Raw genomic sequence first — 20670 nt, forward strand, 5'->3', positions numbered from 1 at the left:
GTGTGCTGTTCAGAAAGTAACAGATGTTTTGTCATGGTGGAGCACTGGGCAGCACTAGGTGTCTAGGTGTCTATCTTGGTGTCAGAGTGTTCCTACAGGAACCTAGTGTCAGAGTGTTCCTGTAGGAACACTCTGACACCAAGATAGCAGCTGTAGTAACTTGCGCATTGCGCCTATTGTGATTTGCATACATTGGAGTTGTGAAATGAGTGCCAGGTGCACAGCTAGGCGAGTTAAGGCTAGGGACGGTTTAAGGCACAACTAATACTGGGGGGTATGGAATATGGGAGGTACGAGTGCCCTCCCCCAGAACATTTTTAAGATAAATGGTTCAAAATGGTGAGTGGTTTTACAGCTTTCTGAGGGATATTATATAAACCTTTTTACTGCCACTGAGCCGATATATCAGCCCTTCGCTGGTTAAGCGAAAACTGCCCGAATTATTTCACTTCTTTTCGTGACTGTGGCCTTTTCAACGGCTGTGATTTATGTAAACCCCCATAATCTATCTATGGTTATAATGGGGGAAAAAAATCTAGACGTATTAAATAAAATTAAGCTGCTGAAAAAATTTTTAAATCTGAAATGTTGCTAATTCCGGAAAATAGCCTCAGCAGTCTTCGTATATCCCACCTGAAATGGGCTGGTAGTCAAAGGGTTAATCCTTACACCATTCAATAAATAATATTTACCTAATTAATTAAAATGGATTAAATATTAAAATTTCTCTGAGTTCTGGGGGGGGGGGAGGGGTTTATCCCCCAAATCCCCCCCTCGCTGCACCAGTGATGAGTGCTGCAATGGAAAATCCCACTGGTAGTCAAGTGCAAGCTGTGATAAGGTTTTTGTTGGCTAACAATCACAAAACAATTGAAATTTATCACAGCCATATGTTGTATGGTTAAGGAATAATCACTCGGAAAATAACATGCGATACAAAAGAAGTGTTGGGGAAAACTCAGCAAGATAGTTTTGTTTCTCCGCAACAATTCTTCCCTATACATGGCCAATTGAACCCAAGACCTCTCGGATGGTTTTAAATGGGAAGTTTTCAGTCATGTGCCGCACAGTCCAGATTTGGTTCTAAGGGACTACCACTTGTTCCCAGTGATAAAGGCGTGGCTTGGTATGCAACAATTTGACACTGACGCTGGACTGCATGCTGGTGTACCAGTGTTCCTAAACCTATGGTTGAACTCGCAGGCAGCAGATTTCTACTGAAAGGGTATTGAAAGACTTTATGTTAAATGCCTTAATTTAAACAGTGATTATGGTAGAAATTAATAGCCTAAAAGCTTAATTTCAAAATACATATATAAAAATTGTTATTTTTGCTCTGTTTCTTTTTATTCACAAATGACTGTTACTTTCTGAATAGTCCTCATACCATTGTAGGTAAGAAATGATGAATACGAAAATATACTAACATATAGGGTGAGGAGTGAAAATTAATTGAAGAGATACGAATGGCACAGGATTTAGATGGAGCTACCTAACAAGATGGAGTTGTTATGTATGGCTGTGTTAGAGGGAGGAATGCTTGGCAAGCAGTAGAGAAGGGGGAAGATAATAGGATTCATTGATAAAATGGATGGGAACGTGCCTAATTTGGGAGTTCTAGTTTTAAGTTTTAATCTGGGAGAGAAGGCAGATGGGGTTTTTCACAAAATGCTCCTTGTAAACTTACCTTAACCAATAGAATACCTTCAACAATAAAAATTCTAAAATACAATACAGCAGTGAGACGTAACACCCACTCTTCAATGTATCCCATAATCCTGATGCTGAATATGGCAATCCCTTGCTAAACCAAGCTCTTATTTTATCATCCAACCTCCTGACTAAATAATATCCATGTTTTGCATGAATATGTAAGTGGAACCTCAACTAATGACTCTGCACATCTGCTCTTTCCTAAGATAGTTTCTTGATGGTTCTAATGATCAAATACATTATTTTTGTCAACGACTAGGTGAACATGCTGATAAATAAAAATATACTAGTTATCAAAACTCTCAATAGTCAGCAAATATTGCATGCCATCAGAGGCTAGTTTGGTGAGAGATTTCTGATTTCATAAATTTAACATATTTAAATAAATTGACTTTTTGCTCCAGCATGATAGGAGAAATGCTGTTTGATATTAAAAACACACAAAAATACTCAAACGTTTATTTGCATGAGTAAAATTGTCCGCAAAAGCTTAAACCAAGCAGAATTTGATAATTATAGTAGTTGATGGCAGAATAAAGAGTCTGAGCGCAATGCATACCAGAAAATTAGGCATCTACATATAGAGCTCGCTGAAGTGAATTGCATGAAATATGAAACTCTTTTCATCAATGACCTACATCATGGATTCACTCAAAGGTGACACTTGATGTTTGAAAGTGAAATGATACGAAACCTTATGTAAAAATAATCCTTATGAATTCCGCAATGTTTTCACCCAAACCTTTGTTCAAAATATCACAATAAATGCATTTCTACCAAATTTTAATTTAATCAATAATCAAAATGGAATTTAAGAACTGTTGTAAACTTAAAGTGAATACAAAAAGTATATATCTTACAGTGATCTTTGTTTGACCTAGGGCTGGTGGAACATCTAGATCCTTAGGTATCATTACATGACCAAAATTGTGTCGGTACTGCACGCACCACACAGCCAGCCAGTCAATATCATAAACAGTCAGGTTGCCCGGAAGCTGAATTTCGATGTCTTCTCCTTGGTATCCCCTTAGGGGTTCCAGACTGAAAAGAGAAGAAATAAATAAAAAAATAAAGATCTCTACATTAACACTATTATTAACCTTGAAAAATTAATAATGAACCCTGAAGTTTGCCGCCATACACATTAAGCCTCTAAAATGGTAAGTACTCAGTCAATTTGAAGGTAGAAATGAAGAAAAGTTCTAAAACATTGGATAGTTAATATATTTTCCCTTCTAAGGAGAGGAATGTTTTTGAGATTCGAAATCCTGTTAAAATACGTCATTTCATAATTAGGAAGTCCCTGTCTTAAATATAATACTTGCTTTTACTGGTATCTACCGACAAATTTGAGGTGTAGTTCTATACACTGCAAAATGGAATTATTGATACCCTCTTTGTCAAAGTTCTTATGAACCTTTTAGAATGAAAAAATTAGTACCATTACCAAAATAATGCATTTATTATTTACTTGTGTTATTTTTGGGAAAATTATTATTATTATAATTAATTTTAGTCAAGAATATTCCCTCAAATAACTGCAATAGAGCCTAATTTTTGTGAAAATTCCATTCCCCTTGTCTGGCATCCCAGTGAATGAAATTTTCTCAGTTGCAATTTTCGCTCAATTGATCCATTGCAGATGACTCTGTAAAGTTATCACTGTGGCTAGTCTCCCGGTATACTTAAATTAGAGTGTTATTTGTTTTCTTAGTCAATGGTTACCTAATTTACCAATAAAATAATAAAAAAAAAATTCATAGCACCTCAGTCTTTTCCTCCATCAAACTCCATTTTAAGAATACTAGTATGGAAAACACACCCATTTCGTCTTTAGATGGTATGGTTCAATATTCCCAGCAGCCAAGATAATATGGACCTTCCAGAATGAAATGTACCAAAAATTGTAATTCCTCATAAATTTACGGTGTCCTGACGACATTATTATACGATTTGGTTTCAAACTTCTTTATTTTATAGTTTTATCGAGTTTGTAGTTTAATTTAGGCTATTTTAGCATTTATGCAATGCAAGAGATTTTGTTTGGAATAAATATAAACATTCATGTGGATTTTAACAGCAATATATGTAGTGCACATTATATTGAGTTTAGGGTTCTTACTTTGTTCTAATATTTAAATCAAGTTTTAAGAAACCTTAAATTACAGAGTTAGCAAAAACCATGGGCGTACCCAGCGGGGGGAGCGAGGGGGGAAGGGGCAACTGCCCCCTCCCCTAGAAGTGAAAATAAATTTATTTCAAAACAAAAGCTATGAACAAATTTTCCTTTTGAAGAAAAATGATATTGGTATAAGACATGGAACTAAAAAAAATCATTATTTTTTTCAAACAAATAATTATAAAAACTATTAAATTGCTGTCATAATTTCCTTAAAATTTTGGTTTCATTAACCTTTTCTATGCAAAAAAAAAAGTTACAACTCAAACGACCACAGCTAGTTTTGCCCTCCCCCATAGTTCTGATTCTGGGTACGCCCATGCAAAAATGGCAATTTTTTACATTTCGTCATGTTAAGCCGGTTCTATGAAGTTACGCCCAAGACTTATATTTATACTGACCTTCCCATTTCATTAGGGACTTTGATCCCGAAAGCACTTGGCTCCGAGCCGTTTCCGACCCAGAAGTAAGCGTCGGGACCGGCGCCGTCGTAATGCAGGTTGGGAATGTAGATGGTCTTGGCGTCCAGGATGGACACGTTGCCTGATCGAAGGCCGTGGGCGAGGCGGCGGAATTCGGGGAGAACCCGCGGCCTGGGCACTTCCAAGTTGGGGGGGATGAAAATTTCACCAAAGTCAACCTGAAACGAGAGGAGGGAAGGAAACATTAATTAACAATAGAAGAGTAGGAAGCAGGGATGCTGGCTTATAAAAAATTTTGGCGGGGCCGCTTGCCCCGGGAAATTTATAAACAGTTAGTTTAAAAGATTTTTCTTTTAGCATTTTAGAAGAGTCATATGATTAACAATAGAACCCTGAAAACTCGACACTCCGGGGGAAATCGACAAGCCTGACACATATTTTCCTCCCCCCCCCCCCGTAACGAATTTTTGAGGGGGTCGGGCCCCCTAAGGTCCCATGGAGTCGGCGACACTGATACTAAGGCTATCAGGGTTGTCAGAAACCAATTCACAGAATAACGGGTTCAAAAGAATTTAAATATAATGATGACTTCACTCACGGAGAACTTTAATTCTAAGTATAATCGATATAATGCCTTCGTTTTTTTCCCAGCAGAGTGAAGATTTCTCGGGACTCAAACCGGGTAAAGTCCTCTCTTTCCAACGCTTTGATGTGCAACTATCCCATCGTCATCAGGGTATCAGGAATCAAATAAATCCAGATTCAATCCAGAATCCATTGGATTCCTGAATCCCTGAGGACGGTGGGATTGTTGCATCGAAACGTCCGCGTCGCGTCGGAAATCCGAGAAATCTTCGCTGCTAAACTGTGGCGTAGCCAGGGGGGGGGGGTCCGAGGGGTCCGGACCCCCCCCGAAATATAAAATCTTAATTATTTTCTATCACAAAATAAAACAAAATGTTGAAAAATAATGAATTAAAACAAATTTTCTTTAAAAAATGAAGTTTTTTCGATTATGAAAGGTGTAAAATTAGTTTAAAACCCATTACTTATTTCCCTGTTTTTCAAAAAAATTTCCTCCCATGATTTTGGACCCCCCACGAACGAAATTCCTAGCTACGCCGCTAAGCTGCTAAATATAATTAGGTTCAACAAAAATTAAATATAATGATGACTGCAATCACGGGAAACTTTAATTCTACCTATAATCAAACTAATGTCGTTTTTTCCCGGCGAACAATGGCAGTGAATATATCTCGAGATACACAGCCGGCAAGGTCCTCCATGTCTTCTCCTAACATGTCGATGTGCAACTCGCCCATCATCATCAGGGATTCAGGGATTCGATGAATCCGAACCAATTCCAGAATCCATGATTCCCGAATCCATGTGGACGATGGGCGAGTTGCATATCGAAATGTTGGAAATCCGAGAAATCTTCACAACCAAATGTAATCGGTGATACAAATAAAAAGGTGTCATTGAATTTCTATAAATTATGATGCCAAAATTATTTACCACTTTCTTTTAATGAATTTTCTTCGATTGGAAACCCATGAAGGGCGTTTTAAATACTCTGAAGAGGGGCTATGTAAAAGGCCATGTCATAAAAAGCAGATAATTACGAGAAAAATGGCATGGAGAGTAAATTGATGGGAAAGTCCCTCGAGGTAAGCTGAGCGATGAGCACTTGGGGCAAATAAAGAAGTAATTGAGGAATACCTTTAGAACTATCTCAACAACCTATAGAAAAGGATAAATGGAGGGCTGAGATAAACTAATTGAAGAATTTAAATACGATTACTAAATTAACAATAAATTTCCTTTTACTTGAAGGATCGGTCAATCGAATTATTCTGAACAATATCTGCACTTTTATTGCAGCATCGTCAGGGATTGAGGCAAATTAATGAGGGAAAAAGTTTGCGTAATAATCCGGGCCTACCGCGTGAACGGCGGTGAAATTTACAGGAAATGCCATGAGGAAAAATTCCCTTGGACCGGGAATCGAACCACGGACCCTACGCTTTCTGGGTCACTGCGCAGACTACTGCGATCCATGTTCCTAAGGAAGGTCCAGGGGAATTTTTTCTTATGGCATTTCTCGTATGAAAGTTAAAAGTTTGATCGAATCAATTATTAAAACTCTCATAGTACCATGAACATTTCAATAGAATGAAGGCAGTATACCTCAGTAATAATATAACTTGATCTTTTAAGTTTATTTTCATTTATTTATTTACAGAAAACAGCCCTATATTGGCCTGTTAAATCATTTTTTTCAACAAACTAACGATCAAACGTACACGAAAATCCATGCCCTGGATAGGGCCAACCTTTCCAAGCGGGAATCGAACTCCCAACCACTTGTTTGGTATGCAAGGACTTTAACACGCTGCCACCGAGGCCAGAATTTATTGGAGTTAATAATAGTTGTCTTCTAAAGCTTCTTGCTCCACCAATAGCAAGCGGTGATTATAAAGAGGGTACACAAGCATATAAAGTATCCCTTAATACACGTTTTCAGAAGCTCCCTACGAAGGCACAGTGGACCATGTGTGGGGAACGCAGCAGCCTGCTCTCCATATGCGTGCACAGAAGCAATTTTACGTGACCCACAAAAATACTACCCATTAATTTATTATGGCTCTATACATAGTGAAAGCGTTCAGACAGAGATTAAATCAGTAGTAGTAGTAGTAAATTGGTAGTTTTTTTAGAAGATAATATTACATAGAGACGGAGAATAGCGTACAGCTCAATAATAAAATAATTAAATAGTTTCATCAAAACCAAATGCTATCAAAGATTATTCGTGGTTATTTGCCAATATTTTAATAAAGATATTCCCCATAAGATCAAGCCTTTAACTTCTTATCCTCACGGAAATAGTGTATTGCTTCTATGTGGCGAATTATTAAGTTATTAAGATATAAAGAGGAAATACTGGCTAATATACCGAAATTAGACATTACGATATTATCGTGCACCGTCACGCGCGTAAAAGTTGGCGACCTTTACGGTACACCATAAGCATGTCGCAATGCGATAGCGATGGGATGAAATGCGATTCGGGATAAGAAAAGTCGAGGGGTTCCATTCGGTTCACAAACACTTGGAGCAATAGAAATAAATCGGTTAGGAGACCAGAATGAGTTTCATTTCCCACATGATCGCTCCTCATAAGGTATCCCTCGTCATTCCTCGACGGGCCAAACAACTGCGCATCGCCCAGCTCACCGCTAAGCCACCCGATCACCCGATCAGCGGAATCCCCAAAACCCTTGCATCGATTCATCCTCCCCATTCGCTTCACTTACGACCCAATCGTGTACACAGCCATGCGAAACCTCGGTGGTCGTCTTAGGGGCTGGCGGAACGGAGGGTTGAGAAAAACCCGGCGTCGGTATCAACCTCCACTTAACGAAGGGCGCCAAGGGGACCACGGTTTAACGTCCAACCCGACGGACGGAGTGCTACACTTAAAAATTTCAATCAATCGGGCAGTCTCTGGAAATCCTTCCTTCCCATCCTCAAGGACAAACTTCGCCGAGATGGTGAGACTGACCTTGCGCAGGGTTTTGAAGTGCTCAGGAGATAACGAATCACTCACGCTTGGTCAATCTTCTTTCGTTTCGCCAACGAATCAGAATTCTTTCGCGACGAATCACTCATGGACAATTTTTATGGGCGAAGTTTATCTTCGCTAGTTCACGCAATTTAAATGAGATACTCAGGGAATCTATATTTTTAAACACTTATAATATGCCCGTCCACGACGGCGCGATAAACAAATAATATTTGAGCATATTACGTAAAAACATTGTTACCATCTTTAACGGTATCTATCGAGGTAAATGTGAACAAAATACATATGATTTAACCCTTTCACTTTCAAGTTTATTCTTTTACCAGCTATTTGAGCCGATCGTGGTGCCATTTTCATGTAACGAACGCGATTTCACGTCAATTACAAAGCTCATTTGGCAATATCTAAGTAAACACGAGTCTGTATTTATTTCCATCATGATGGCTATCATATGATGCATCAACTATTATCGTTAAGCTACAAAAAATTTTATTTCAGTATTTTACAACATTTTTCGCGCGTTTAGACAGATATTGCAATAAGTGCAACATTGCGGAAAATCTGAGATTATAAATTGAATAAAAGGCAAAATAGTATGGAAAATCAATTTTTAGATGCCAATAAATGGAGTCCAATTAGAATAGAACATTTTGAAATATTCCTGAAAACTGCGCACACATCGTTTCTCGGTCCAAACAGCATGGCGGAATAATTTTCAAACGAAACACGATAATCCTCCGCAGAGGCCAACGAATCAGAATCGACTAAGGATTTACTCTTTAAACTGGGGAGGGTTCGGAGGGAGTCAGGCGACGCTAACCGACAACGGTTTAATTCGCAGAGTCTTTTTCCTATCCCCTCCACTCTGTTTCAACCCCATCCCAACCATCACCACCCCGACGCATCAATCCTTCGACAAGGTTTCCGGCCACGCCTCCTCCCCCATCTGCCATCCACTCCCCATCAACCCACCCCATCTATAAGCATAGTAGAATGCCGAGTCGGTCAGTGTAGCAAGTTTTCCAGGTTTTCCTCCGCGTCGATTCATCTTCTTGAAGAGTTTCCCCAGCTCAGATCGTCTTCAGATCATTTCAAGCCCGAAGACGATCGCTGCAACACCGGCGAAACTGTCCTCAGGAAGGAATAGAAGAAATAAAAACTTGGATATTCCCACACGGTATTTTATTGTGACCGACCATAGTTTCGTTACTGCGTAACGTTATCAAGGTGGGGAGTTATAGGTTAATTGACCAGTATATACAGCAAAAAAGGATGGGATGGGAAATTTCCGGGTGTGTTGGTTTGGGAGAGGTGGGGGTTGGGCTCGGTGCTTTTTTTGCTGCATATACTGGTCAATTCACCTGAAACTCCTCACCTCGATAGTGTTACGCAGTAACGAAACCATGGTCGGTCACAATAAATTACCATGTGAAAATAGCCAAGTTTTTATTTCTTCTTTCCTACGATAAAGGATTTCCACAAAGACACGCCCGCTACTATTAATTATGTCCTCACAAAGATAAATCGACGCGGAAGAAAATCCGGAAACCTAGCCGAATTGGCACATCACCAAGGTAGAAGACAGTTTCGGCGGCGTTGCAGCAGGCGTCTTCAGGTCACTTCAAACCTGAAGACGATCGCTGCAACGCCAGAGAAACTGTCGTCACCAAGGAGGTTGTAATAGGTATACTGGAGGGAGGCACCACTGGTTTCGAGCGTGGAGCGAAGTGTGGCCGGAATGGGGGTGCTTGGGTAGAATTAGCCACGCCTACTTTGACCGAAACATTGATCATCTCATAAGGGTCAATGCTTACTACGTGTTGAAATTTTTAGTCATTACTCGTTAATACATTAAAATAAACTCTGGAACGCACACTGTAAACCTTTTTTTCATACTTCATTGGTAGGCCTCGCGAAGTTATATACCTTTACTTCCCTTTTTCATACTTCATTGGTAGGCTTCGCGAAGTTATATACCTTTACTTCCCAGGAAAATATTGTTATCAATCCCCACGGCTACGTTCTACAATCAGCCTAGCAGAAAATAAAATTTTACGAGTGTAAACTAGCCATTTCCCGGAAATTATACCTGTATTTAATTTTATTATAGCCAACGGAAATCTAGCAATTACAGTACAAAAGTATATTGATTATGGTAGCATTTTTCACTCAATGTATTGCATTTTTAGAACAAAACTTAGCCATCTCAAAATATCAGTGGGAGACTAAGAATAAGTCCAAAAATTGTAAAACTAAGATGGCGGAACTTTGACCACCCTAAAAACTCGGAAACAGCGCCACCAGTATATTCGAACCGCCATGGTCGTCACGAAGATTAATTGATGCGGAGGACAACCCGGAAACCTAGCTGCGACCACTGCACCTCTCCTCGGAAGCCTCTATCAACATTTGTCAAGTCAGTCATTTCAATGATGTCGATCACGGTTCACCATTCACTTGAGTCATTGAATCGCGAATGGTCAATCGTCGGTCACTACTTATGACATTCACGACCGACGTCATTCGCGACCATTGTCTATCACGACCGATGTGACTGCGTGATTGGTCAAGGTAAGGATCGGCTTCGATCGTTATATTGATGTGAATGACGACGTCACGCGAATGACGACGACTGAAATTGATCGTGAGTGACCGACGAACGACTTCGGTCATGAATGGCCACGACCAACATCGGTCATCAACGACGACCACTGACATCGGTCGTGAGTGACCGACGAACGACATCGGTCGTAAATGATCGACGTACGACTTCGGTCGCGAACTTAAAAAAAAAAGATTGTGCCGTAGGCTGAGGTGATCCCGTTTAGCAGTCGATCACTCAAAAGATCTCGATCGCGAATGCCGGTCGCTCACAATCGACCCATCACCATATACGCTCTCTACTGACTGAGACCCAGAGACTCGAATATCAACCCGCAGCGTACCACCCTTTAGCGGAAAACTCCAACCCTGAAGGACCCAACAGCTCGAAAACCTGCTCTTTCGATCCCATTTCCTGCGTTTGTCCCAGATCCCCTTCCACCCAAACCCCATGGGGTTCTCCCCAACCCCTCCTGCGTGGATTTCTGCAACCCTAAGGTTTTTTTCTTTCCCCTCGCGATGCACAGGAGCGGCAGTTTTGTGGTCTTTACGAAACGTTTTCCCCATTGGGAATCAGGGGTTTCAATCGTGCTGCCTGAAATTTTCAAATCATGGCTTCCAACAATAAAAAATAAACTCGTGGTCGAATAATTTGTGAAAATGGCAAAAGAATATATTTTTTGTTGAAGGTTGTTCTGATAAATATCCTTTTTCGTATTCTTTCTCCCTCCGTTTTTGTACACATTATTTCATTAAAAACTTATTTAGATTTATTGTTAGAGATTTTTTTCATTCAACATGAAGCAATTACACAAAGTCACGCTTCAAACTATTAATTTTCATTAATTCTTGCTTTTGGTTATTATTTGCGGAATAATTCCGCGAGTTAATTTCCTTTAAACGTTTTTCACTTACTTACTGAACAATGGTTTACAATTTGTTAAAGCTTTGACAGTGGCAATTATAATTCTGTGAAAATCGCTGCTTGTGAAATGAAAATATCCATCTAAGTGAGTTTTCATAGATTTTTAATAGCACGGGTTTCAACGGTTCTAGTGCAATTACAAAGGTCTCCAAGTAAAATGAAAAAAACATATTCAAAATAAAAATTGAAATAATCAACAGAGTATTAAACATTTTGAATGACACCATTCCGGATTTCGCCTTTCAATAGCCATCATCGAGGTCATTATAGTTTATTGCTATTAGATACATCGCCACGAAATACATGGGAGGGTTCATTCATATTTTAATAAATAATTTAAGCAAGAAACTAAGAAAACAATAACCACAATTAGCTGATATATCATAAATTAAAATAAATAGTTCTTTTCTGAGTACATTTCTTCAAATAATTCCCTGGAAAATTTGCACTGATTAAAAATGTTAAATAAGCAAGAATAAGTTCCAGTTAAATGCATGTATTTTAAAAAGTTCATGCTGCAAGAAATTTTGTTGATCGTGGATGTGATAGAAATTACTTTCCATTCAGTCAAACTGCAGTCATTTATCACTCAACGAGGGAATGACGCTGCGAAAGTTTGACTTGGCCGATTGCACGGTGCAATTGAGGGTGGATTGTTTTAAGGAATTAACCTAACTTTCATTTTCCATCATCGCTAGCTGGCAGATGGGGACTGAATTAACCTCGACCAATAGTCAACTAAAGAAGTCGTTTATATATACTGAAACCCTGATAGTCTCAGGTAACCTAATACAAATGACCACTTTAATTAAGTTGAATTTCACATTGTTTTGAAAATTTTGAAGAAATAATATTTTGTTGCATGATTTATGTGAGAAAAAAACATTCAAGTAAACATAAAAGTAAAAGAGGTATGTTACATCTTAACGTAAGAATATTAAAAAAATAAAAAAATCTCTCCAAACAAAATTTTCAGTTATAAAAATACCACCAAAATCGAAGTACAAATACTCTATTTTAGGAATAGTGCCGCTACGGTGAGTTCAAACGCATGGAAAAAATGTGAACTTAAATTTTTACAGGGACAATAAAATTTTTTTACGACATCTGGTAGAATACTTAATAATATATTGTAATTTCCTCGGAAGTATCCAGTTAAAAAGTAACTCGCTAATTTAAACCTTGCGTACTTGCTGTGTTTTTATGCGTATACGAGGTAATTATAATTACTTAAAGCGTAAAAATTCGACACGATATAATGTATACCCATGTCACCTTTGATACGATCCCTTTCCCCAATATTCTGTCATACCCCACCCACCACCTCAACCCTGCTTCCCATCAATCGGAAAGCGCACCGTAAAGGTCCCTTCCACCCAAAACCTTTACGCCACCCCGCATCCTCCCCCCCAGAACCTCCCTAAACCCTCCCATTTTCCCTCAATCTCCCTCCAATCCCCCCCTGACCATTGCCTCTCCTTTCCCAATACGCCAACATTCAATGCCTTCATAGGCACCACCCTTCGTCCTTTCTCTAACATCTCAGGGAGAACCTTTTTGTCTACCTACCCCCTTTCATCATGGTTCCCCTAGTCTCGTCTCACCCACACTGCCTTGTACTACCTTAAGACAGCCCTCGCGGTCCAGCGTAAGGGGATTGTTGTGGACTACACTCCCCTCCTCCCCCGTAAGGATCTCGTGGGGAATCTTGAAGGAGTCTTCGACGAAAGAGGATGGATTTTGGAAGCCCACAGGAGCTGGGGGAGAGAGGGACCAGACGGGGAATTGGGGCTAGGGTTAGTGTGAGGAGTGTTTCTTCTTCTCCTCGTCGGATGGGGTGAGGGAAGATGAAGAGACTGGCGGGGTGGGGGGGACCATATTAGGGAATTGTGTGCGTCTTGGAGGGGTCCGGAGGGGATGAACTGCTGAGGGGATATTAGAAGGTAAACCGAAGATAATGAACTCGCGAGTATCGGGTAGTACGCCTCCACTCCCCATCCCAACCTTCCTCTCCCCCGCCCTTTCCTCTCTCCTCTCTCTCCAAACCCTTCCACTGCGGATATTACGACAGAGGACTCTGCTGTCGGCCACCAGAAGTGTCGTCACCCAGGGTGTATATAAATGGATTTACGAAAGTCGCCACTCGCGTCGCTGATGGCAGGGAGATCCGAATTTTTACGGGGAAGAAAAAACATAATTAGGGCCGACGTAAACAGTTCACGGGTTTCCTTCCGGGTTAGATCCTCCATCTCCTTACTTGTCGACGTTTCGATGAATGACGTATTCATCATCATCTGAGCCATCGATGCTCGAGTAACCAGGTTCATATGGTGAGTCTCTCATGTGAGATCGGTTCCTATTCGTTGATGCATTTTTGTTTTTTCCCGCCATTTTTAGGACAGGGTTCCTAGTCTAAGTTAAATCTTTTACATAAATAGGCCTGTTCACCGAAATAAGTATTCGCGACGATATGATTTATCGAATTCATAATTTTCCAATGCTATTTCTAATCGATATATATTTCATTGAATGCAAGCATCGGGGATGATTGAATCACTCTGAGCTCATCGCCACGCCGCGGAAATATTTGGAAGCTGAATAAAATGCGAGCTAAGTGACGGAATATAACAAGTACCTACGGGATGGACAGGAGCCTCTTCTCTTGCCAAATCTCTGTCGTTTCTCCACTAAAATCACTCACTTTAACTATCTATTTTGTTCCATAGATCAGTACAAATAGGCAAACGTCATGTGGCATTGCAACGTTTGTCAAAAGGTTACAATATAATGCAAAGTATAAACATGATTATAGATAATCAAAAACACCGTGATAAATTAACATGCAATATTATCAACGATCAAGAAACAATCACAGACACACTAATATTGCATGCTCCACAAATTTTTGATGATATGACCCAGGTTTATACTGTCTATACTATATATAGTTTACACTATATAATATGCCATTTTCAAAGGTGTTAGACAGGTATTGCCTTTTGTTATGACATAATGTATACAGTCGAAACTTGGGTAATACCATTAAAACATTTGTGGAACATACAATATTAGAGTATCCGCGATTATATTACCTGTTACACAGTTCCACCAAATATCGCCATCCACCCTTAAGTTGATCACCGATCCAATCGCATAAATGGTGGGCATCTAAGCCTTTGCAGACTTTCATCTTTTAAATTTTGGAATGCGTGTGCATTTATAGAAGAATCAGAGTTAAAAAAAACTCTCTAAGCAACTGGCTCTATTAAACAGATGTCATTTTGGGGAACGAGAATTATTTTATAGCAGTTTATTGGGATCTCATTTTTTACCTCAAATATATTATTATACTTGCTGAAGAAGGATGGCTATCCGAGTTCTGTTCCTTCCGTTGTATCTGCACTGACTTCTTCTATTATGCCATTAATTTAGTTGCAACAGTAATACACCGAAAGTTGTTCCCTAAAATTAAGAGGGAAATATTCTCGACGTTTACAGATTTAAGATGTGAACAATAATTTTAGAGGATCCACTTAACTAAGCCATGATGCAAATAATAATCAACAATTGATGCAAACCTTTCTGAGTTCAAGAAAATATTGTCAAATTGAGAAATAATTATGCCCTCCGAAGATGTCCTTAATCTAAGGATATAAGATACTTGTTTTAATGTCAAGAGAATATTCTTAATTTAGGAATTGCGAGAATTAACCACCTGGTTAAGCAATTCTAATTTTGAAAATTCTTTGGACACTTGGACTCTGAGCTCAATTGAACTTTATTTCACAAGCATCCCTTGACTAAACCCTTAAGTCAGATCACTCAACGAAGAAAAGGGGCGATATTAATATCCCGCCACTAAGTTTCAATTCCCTTTCGAGGATACTCTCATCTCGAGGTGCTTGGATCACGGAATATTTTGCTTTTTTTTTATTCTATCCAAGCACTCTTTTGCTTCCTGCCCCTTCCTTCCCGTGCGTCGATTTCTTCTCATCTTTAATTAGCGTCTCGGTCGCGGAAGTTTCAGGAGTGGGCGGGGAAAGGCTTTCCTTTTTTTTCATTCCGTTGGGTACAGTTTTTAAATTATGCCTGGAAGGGGTCGGATGGGGCTCACCATCCGCGCGGTATTCTCTTGTCCCGTTCGACCACGCGTTGCGAGGCTCTGCGGTTTTTGTGCCGTGCGCGTAGGAGCCATCGTGGAGGAGTGGACTGAAGGAGGAAGGGGAGGGGAGGAGGGCACCTTTAATGAATAAGTAATTATTCCCTAGGAGGAGGCCGTTGCCCCCTGTCAGACATCCGCCATACCAGCACCCCCGGACCTTCTTTGGTTGGTAAACGTGATTTTGGGAGGGATCAAAATGAGGCTGGAGAGATGAGGTTTGATATACCCGAGTGTTTGAAACTCTGGGTATATTTAATAATATTGTAATAGTATAATTTTATTGCACTCGACACAATTAAATTATACCCTTTACAAAAGCAGTGGAATATAAAGCTTCCACATATGAACCTGTTTTGGGGTTACCTTCGACATTGTTCCAACAGAAATGGTGCTATCAAATACTAATGATATAAATACAATACAAATTAAATAAAAAATTAAATCAATTCAATATATGATACAAATTTTCTTATGTTTAATTCAGAGATTATTTTTTTAATCGTTTGTGTATTCAATTTTATTTGACATTTTTGTACGTTATTAAGAATATTTATGAAGTATTTAGCTAGGTTCATCCCTTTTAATTAAAAACTTAAAAAATTCAAAACTTACAAAATTACAATGAATTAAAATAAATAAATTTGGAACCCACGATTTTATTCGAAGAAAATACACCACCCAATTTTGGTCCCAGAGGCCACGTTTAAATTTTACAGATAACAGACTACAAATGTTAAAAATCAATAGTGCGTATGTGCTTTACGTTTGACATACATTTGATTTTTTGTTGCAATACTGTAATGTAGATTTGCAGAGAAAGAGTTTCATATAAGGAGTTTAAATTGATGCGTATCGTGCTTTTGGTTTTGAACATGTAGTCTTTAATCCGTAACATATAAACGTGGGACATTAGCGGGTATTCCATACCTCCCAGACCCCCAAGTATTAGTAGCGCCTAAAACCCCCTCTAGCTAAAATTCCTCGCTGCGCCCCTGTCTCTAATGTTCCATCAGGTTGAGTTGCACCACTATTTTCGATTTTCATCACTATAAATGCACCATCCGCTTTGTTCCATAACGCACTTCAACTGTCTACTGCCCTGAAACACATCTCAATAGACGTGCGATAGAAAATCATCCGATATCTTCGAGAGTGTTTACAGCACATCCGCGTCATGATGAATTATGCATGCGTGGCGAATAATTTTTCAAAAACTGTTAATCTGCTAATTTATTTTTTTCGCGTTGATACCTTAATCTTTAAACTTGTATGATCCTCAAGGAAAGCAGGGGGAAGGCTGATTTGATGATTGTGGAGATAAGTGAACCGCCATATTAGGAAAAACAAGGTTTTTATATGTCGCTCTAATCTACGAAACCACTCTTAAACACCCTAACTGCTGGTATTTATTTGCCTCACTTACTTATTTTTGGTGGTTGAGAGTGAGCTGCAGGGCCGAAGTGTGTCTCAATAATGAAGCCTTACAGGCCACGTGGTGAAGGGAAATTGAGGTAGAGGAGTGTGAGAGATTGTACTATTTAGAGGATCAGAGAAAATAGAAACGGAAAATTTGTACTTAGACATCGTTAGGGCTGTGGAGTTTGTAGGTACTTCCAAGCTCGACTTTCAATTATCCGATGGTTTATTTGCGTTAAAAACGCAACTGATAAGGGAAAGACAACCGTGAAAGGAAGTCGAATTCGAGAAAAAGAACAGAGAATAAAAATGGTTTTACATCCATTTAACTGTGAAAAGTACAGGCTGTACAATCTGTTGATTTATTCAAGGGTGGGTTCATTTGTGCTCCAACTGCCTCACCCCTACCTATTTGGCTAAAACATTCAGCAATTTAAACTACTTAATCTCCAGAAAACTTTATGAACTATATTATGGTGACATGGCGCAAAAAATTCAGCAATTTAAATCAGTTTCAGTATTTTATCTGCAGATGACTTCATCAAATATGCTTTGTTAAGTGGTATTCCATTTCAATATTGAAGAGAGAAAATGACACAGAAAATTACACACAGGCGACCAGGGCATCGATGCATTAAAAAGATCATCAGGTGATGAGGACAGAGAATTACAATTATAAATTAAAAAATAGGAGGAGCCATTATGGAGAAGGGGAAGAGGAGTCCTGGTTTATAGTCCTGGGAGAAGTTAATGCGAAGGGCTCCTAGATTTTCGGGAATAATAATGCTCATGGCTTCATATTTTTTACTTTTTATACTCAATTTTTAATGTTTGTGAAGTTATTTACGATTATCTCAACCATTTTGGACGTCGTTCGGACATGAACACCGCATTTAAATCCATCGGTTACCAAATGAAATAATGAGGTGACGAACATTCGCATTCGCGAAAATCTGGGAGCCCAATAGTAATGCGTCACCATCGGGGTCGTGACTGTGATATTAAAAAAAAATTAGTTTTGCAAAAAAAATCTCTGCCTAATATTCCAGACGACTTGCTCTATAACATGATACTAGCCATAACTCGGATGCGGTGTGGTAAAATTTGAGTAAGGTAGAGAGGGCTCTTGAGTTTCTGCCTCCCTGTTGGAACTGAAGGGTGCAGGCGGGTGCAGGATGTAGCGAGTCGCGGAGCGGGTCGGGGAGCGGCCCACCCCTCTCTCACACCCCACCCTTACCCTCCCTATCCGTCTCCCGGCGTCGCTGCGCAGTAGTCTCTGCGCATCCCGGCCTCCAACAACGCCATACTCCCCCGAACGGGGCCATAAATGTCAGGGGGGAGGGGTGTGGCGCCTCCGCGTGGCGCCGGGCGGTAGCGCCACCGCCACCTCCAACCTTCACCCCAGCATTCCAGGGCAAAATACATGCTCGCACAAACGAAAACCCTTCTCTTCTTCTCTCTCCCAATACTTTCTTTCCAGAACTCCATTCTGCTTGTGTGTATGCATACCTACAATAGGCTCTTTTTCAATTTTTTTATTATTGCCGATTGCGAGAGAGAACCTTGACAGTGGTTTAAGAGCTTAAAATAAACGTTTAAAACACAAAATAAAATTCACTTTGTACGCTCCGCAATGAATTATTATTATCACCAATCACGGTTCGAGCATGTGTTCGTTCGCCAATTTTTAAAAATGTTTGTCTGTTACGATAGATTTTGAAGAATTAAGAGACTCGTAACTACTATACAAATTCAAATATACTTACCACGGGAGATATTGCTACAATTGATGCACGGATAAAATTCCTCTCTTGCTGCAATTGCGTTATAAATTGATTTTTTCTATTCGGGATCGGAAACTGCTAAAATTAGGGTTTGATAAAACGCTAACTTGAAATTTAAAATGAGCAAATTTTCGCATACACTAAACAAATCCATCTGTTTCTAGGTATGAACGGAAAACTTCAATATCAAAGTTCATTAATAATGCTAAACAAATAACCTTTGAAGCCGTCAGTGAATGTTTTGCGGATATGTAGCTGGGTGTAAGACTTTATGTAATTGGCGGAACGTGTAATTATGAAATATTCCAAGTGCTCGCGTCCGTCGGGTTGAACGTGTTAATTGAGCAGGAAAAAATATTTTGCCATTCACAGCAATATTTGTACCACTAATTGTAAGTTAATAAAACTAAGGTAATGCAACTAAAGCTACGTGATTTCAATCGATAGTGGTGGTTTTAATTTGCAACAACGCCAATTAAAATGGGGCTTAAATATGATGCAGCAGAATTAAGGAACCGTGAAAATGAAAAACAAGCAATTTACCGAAATATCGGAGGAAATGTTTATCACTATGCGTAAAAAACAAGGAAGGATAATTAATTCTTCGATATTCTTACGAGATACAATACTTCGAAGCGCCCATAGAACATTTCCATTGTTGCAGGTTATCCTGCATCACCAACCGCCCTGCATATCAATGGAATAGTATTTCTTATAGCAAACAAATTCCTAAGTCCTATAACATTACTAAAAGAAACATACCAAGTCAACTATTATTGATAATGTGACTAAGGACGAAATTAATACTGTAATGAAAGTCGATATACTAAGCCGGTGGAAAGACAATGGTCCGAAGGCAACTTCATCAAATGAAAAGGTACTAAAGTGCAAGCATAAATTTTGTTTTTCGTGGGAATAACATTTACATCGTAGACGAGGATATTATTTAGTTCACATTGACAAGGATCACTCCAAGAGCCCAAGTAAGGAACAGAAATTCTTGATATTCGTGATATTGAAATGAAAGGAGGTTGAACTTTTCCTCAATTATCTAATATGCTACGCATTTCGGCTCACAGAGCCAACATTTGGTATCTGATGATGTCTAATGATGATGACTCTAAGAGCCGAAACGCGTCGTACGAATTAAATCATTGTTGAAAAGTGCAACAACCTTTCATTTCAATGTGTCGAACTTCCACTACATAACACCTGAATCAGTGGAAATTCGTGAGAGTAATTGAAAATAATTAGTAAGAAGAGCCCAATATTTTTAACTATAGGCGAAAAAGTACAATTTTGCGGGCTTTTACGTATTAAAATTTCATTAAAATGACGTTTACTTCGTCTCTAAGCGGATCGTTCATAATGTGGATGAGAAGAAGAGCAAGAGAGAATTTGATAAAAGGGTGCGTAGAAGGGAGAAAGAGGGGAAGATGAAGAGGAAATCCCCGAAAACCACGCCACGGCGCGGCGTAAAAGTGAAGCGGAGGAGAAGACGTGTTAATTGGCTCCGGAGCGATTATCGGGGATTCTTTCCTCTCCCCCTTTTAATGGAGGGGATTTTATACGGTGAGGCCAAGAGTGGGGGTTAAAAGGGGTTTTCAATGGAGCGTGGGCCGTGATCGTGTGTTTGTGAGGCCTGTTTGTCGGGCGCAGAGGGCGCCGGATGCCGGCGGGTCGCGTGGGAATTCCCGGCATGGAGTCGGCGACGAAATCTCTAAGTCAATCCTGCAAACAGGAAGGTGGGGGTAGGGACAAGGGATTTGTATGAGGAGCGGAGGTAAAAGACGGCTTGAAAGACAGTGCTTGCCAAACAAAATATAAAAAAATGAATGTTTTTCAACAATTATTAAATGCCATTTTTGTGGTACTATGA

The 20670-nt window shown here is 39.5% G+C and overlaps 1 protein-coding gene across 3 annotated transcripts in view; it reads right to left on the reverse strand.

The window, feature by feature from the left end:
* LOC124154291 (protein Skeletor, isoforms B/C-like) overlaps positions 1–20670 on the reverse strand; it is a 267181-nt gene that overhangs the window by 20241 nt on the left and 226270 nt on the right. For all 3 annotated transcript variants that reach the window (XM_046527914.1, XM_046527915.1, XM_046527916.1), the window contains 2 exons: positions 4294–4532; positions 2574–2754 (listed from right to left, as the gene is read on the reverse strand). In XM_046527914.1, the coding sequence (XP_046383870.1) occupies positions 2574–2754; positions 4294–4532 (420 nt within the window). The remainder of the gene's footprint in view (positions 1–2573; positions 2755–4293; positions 4533–20670) is intronic.

This window comes from Ischnura elegans, chromosome 2, assembly GCF_921293095.1.
Source record: "Ischnura elegans chromosome 2, ioIscEleg1.1, whole genome shotgun sequence".
NCBI lineage: Eukaryota > Metazoa > Arthropoda > Insecta > Odonata > Coenagrionidae > Ischnura > Ischnura elegans.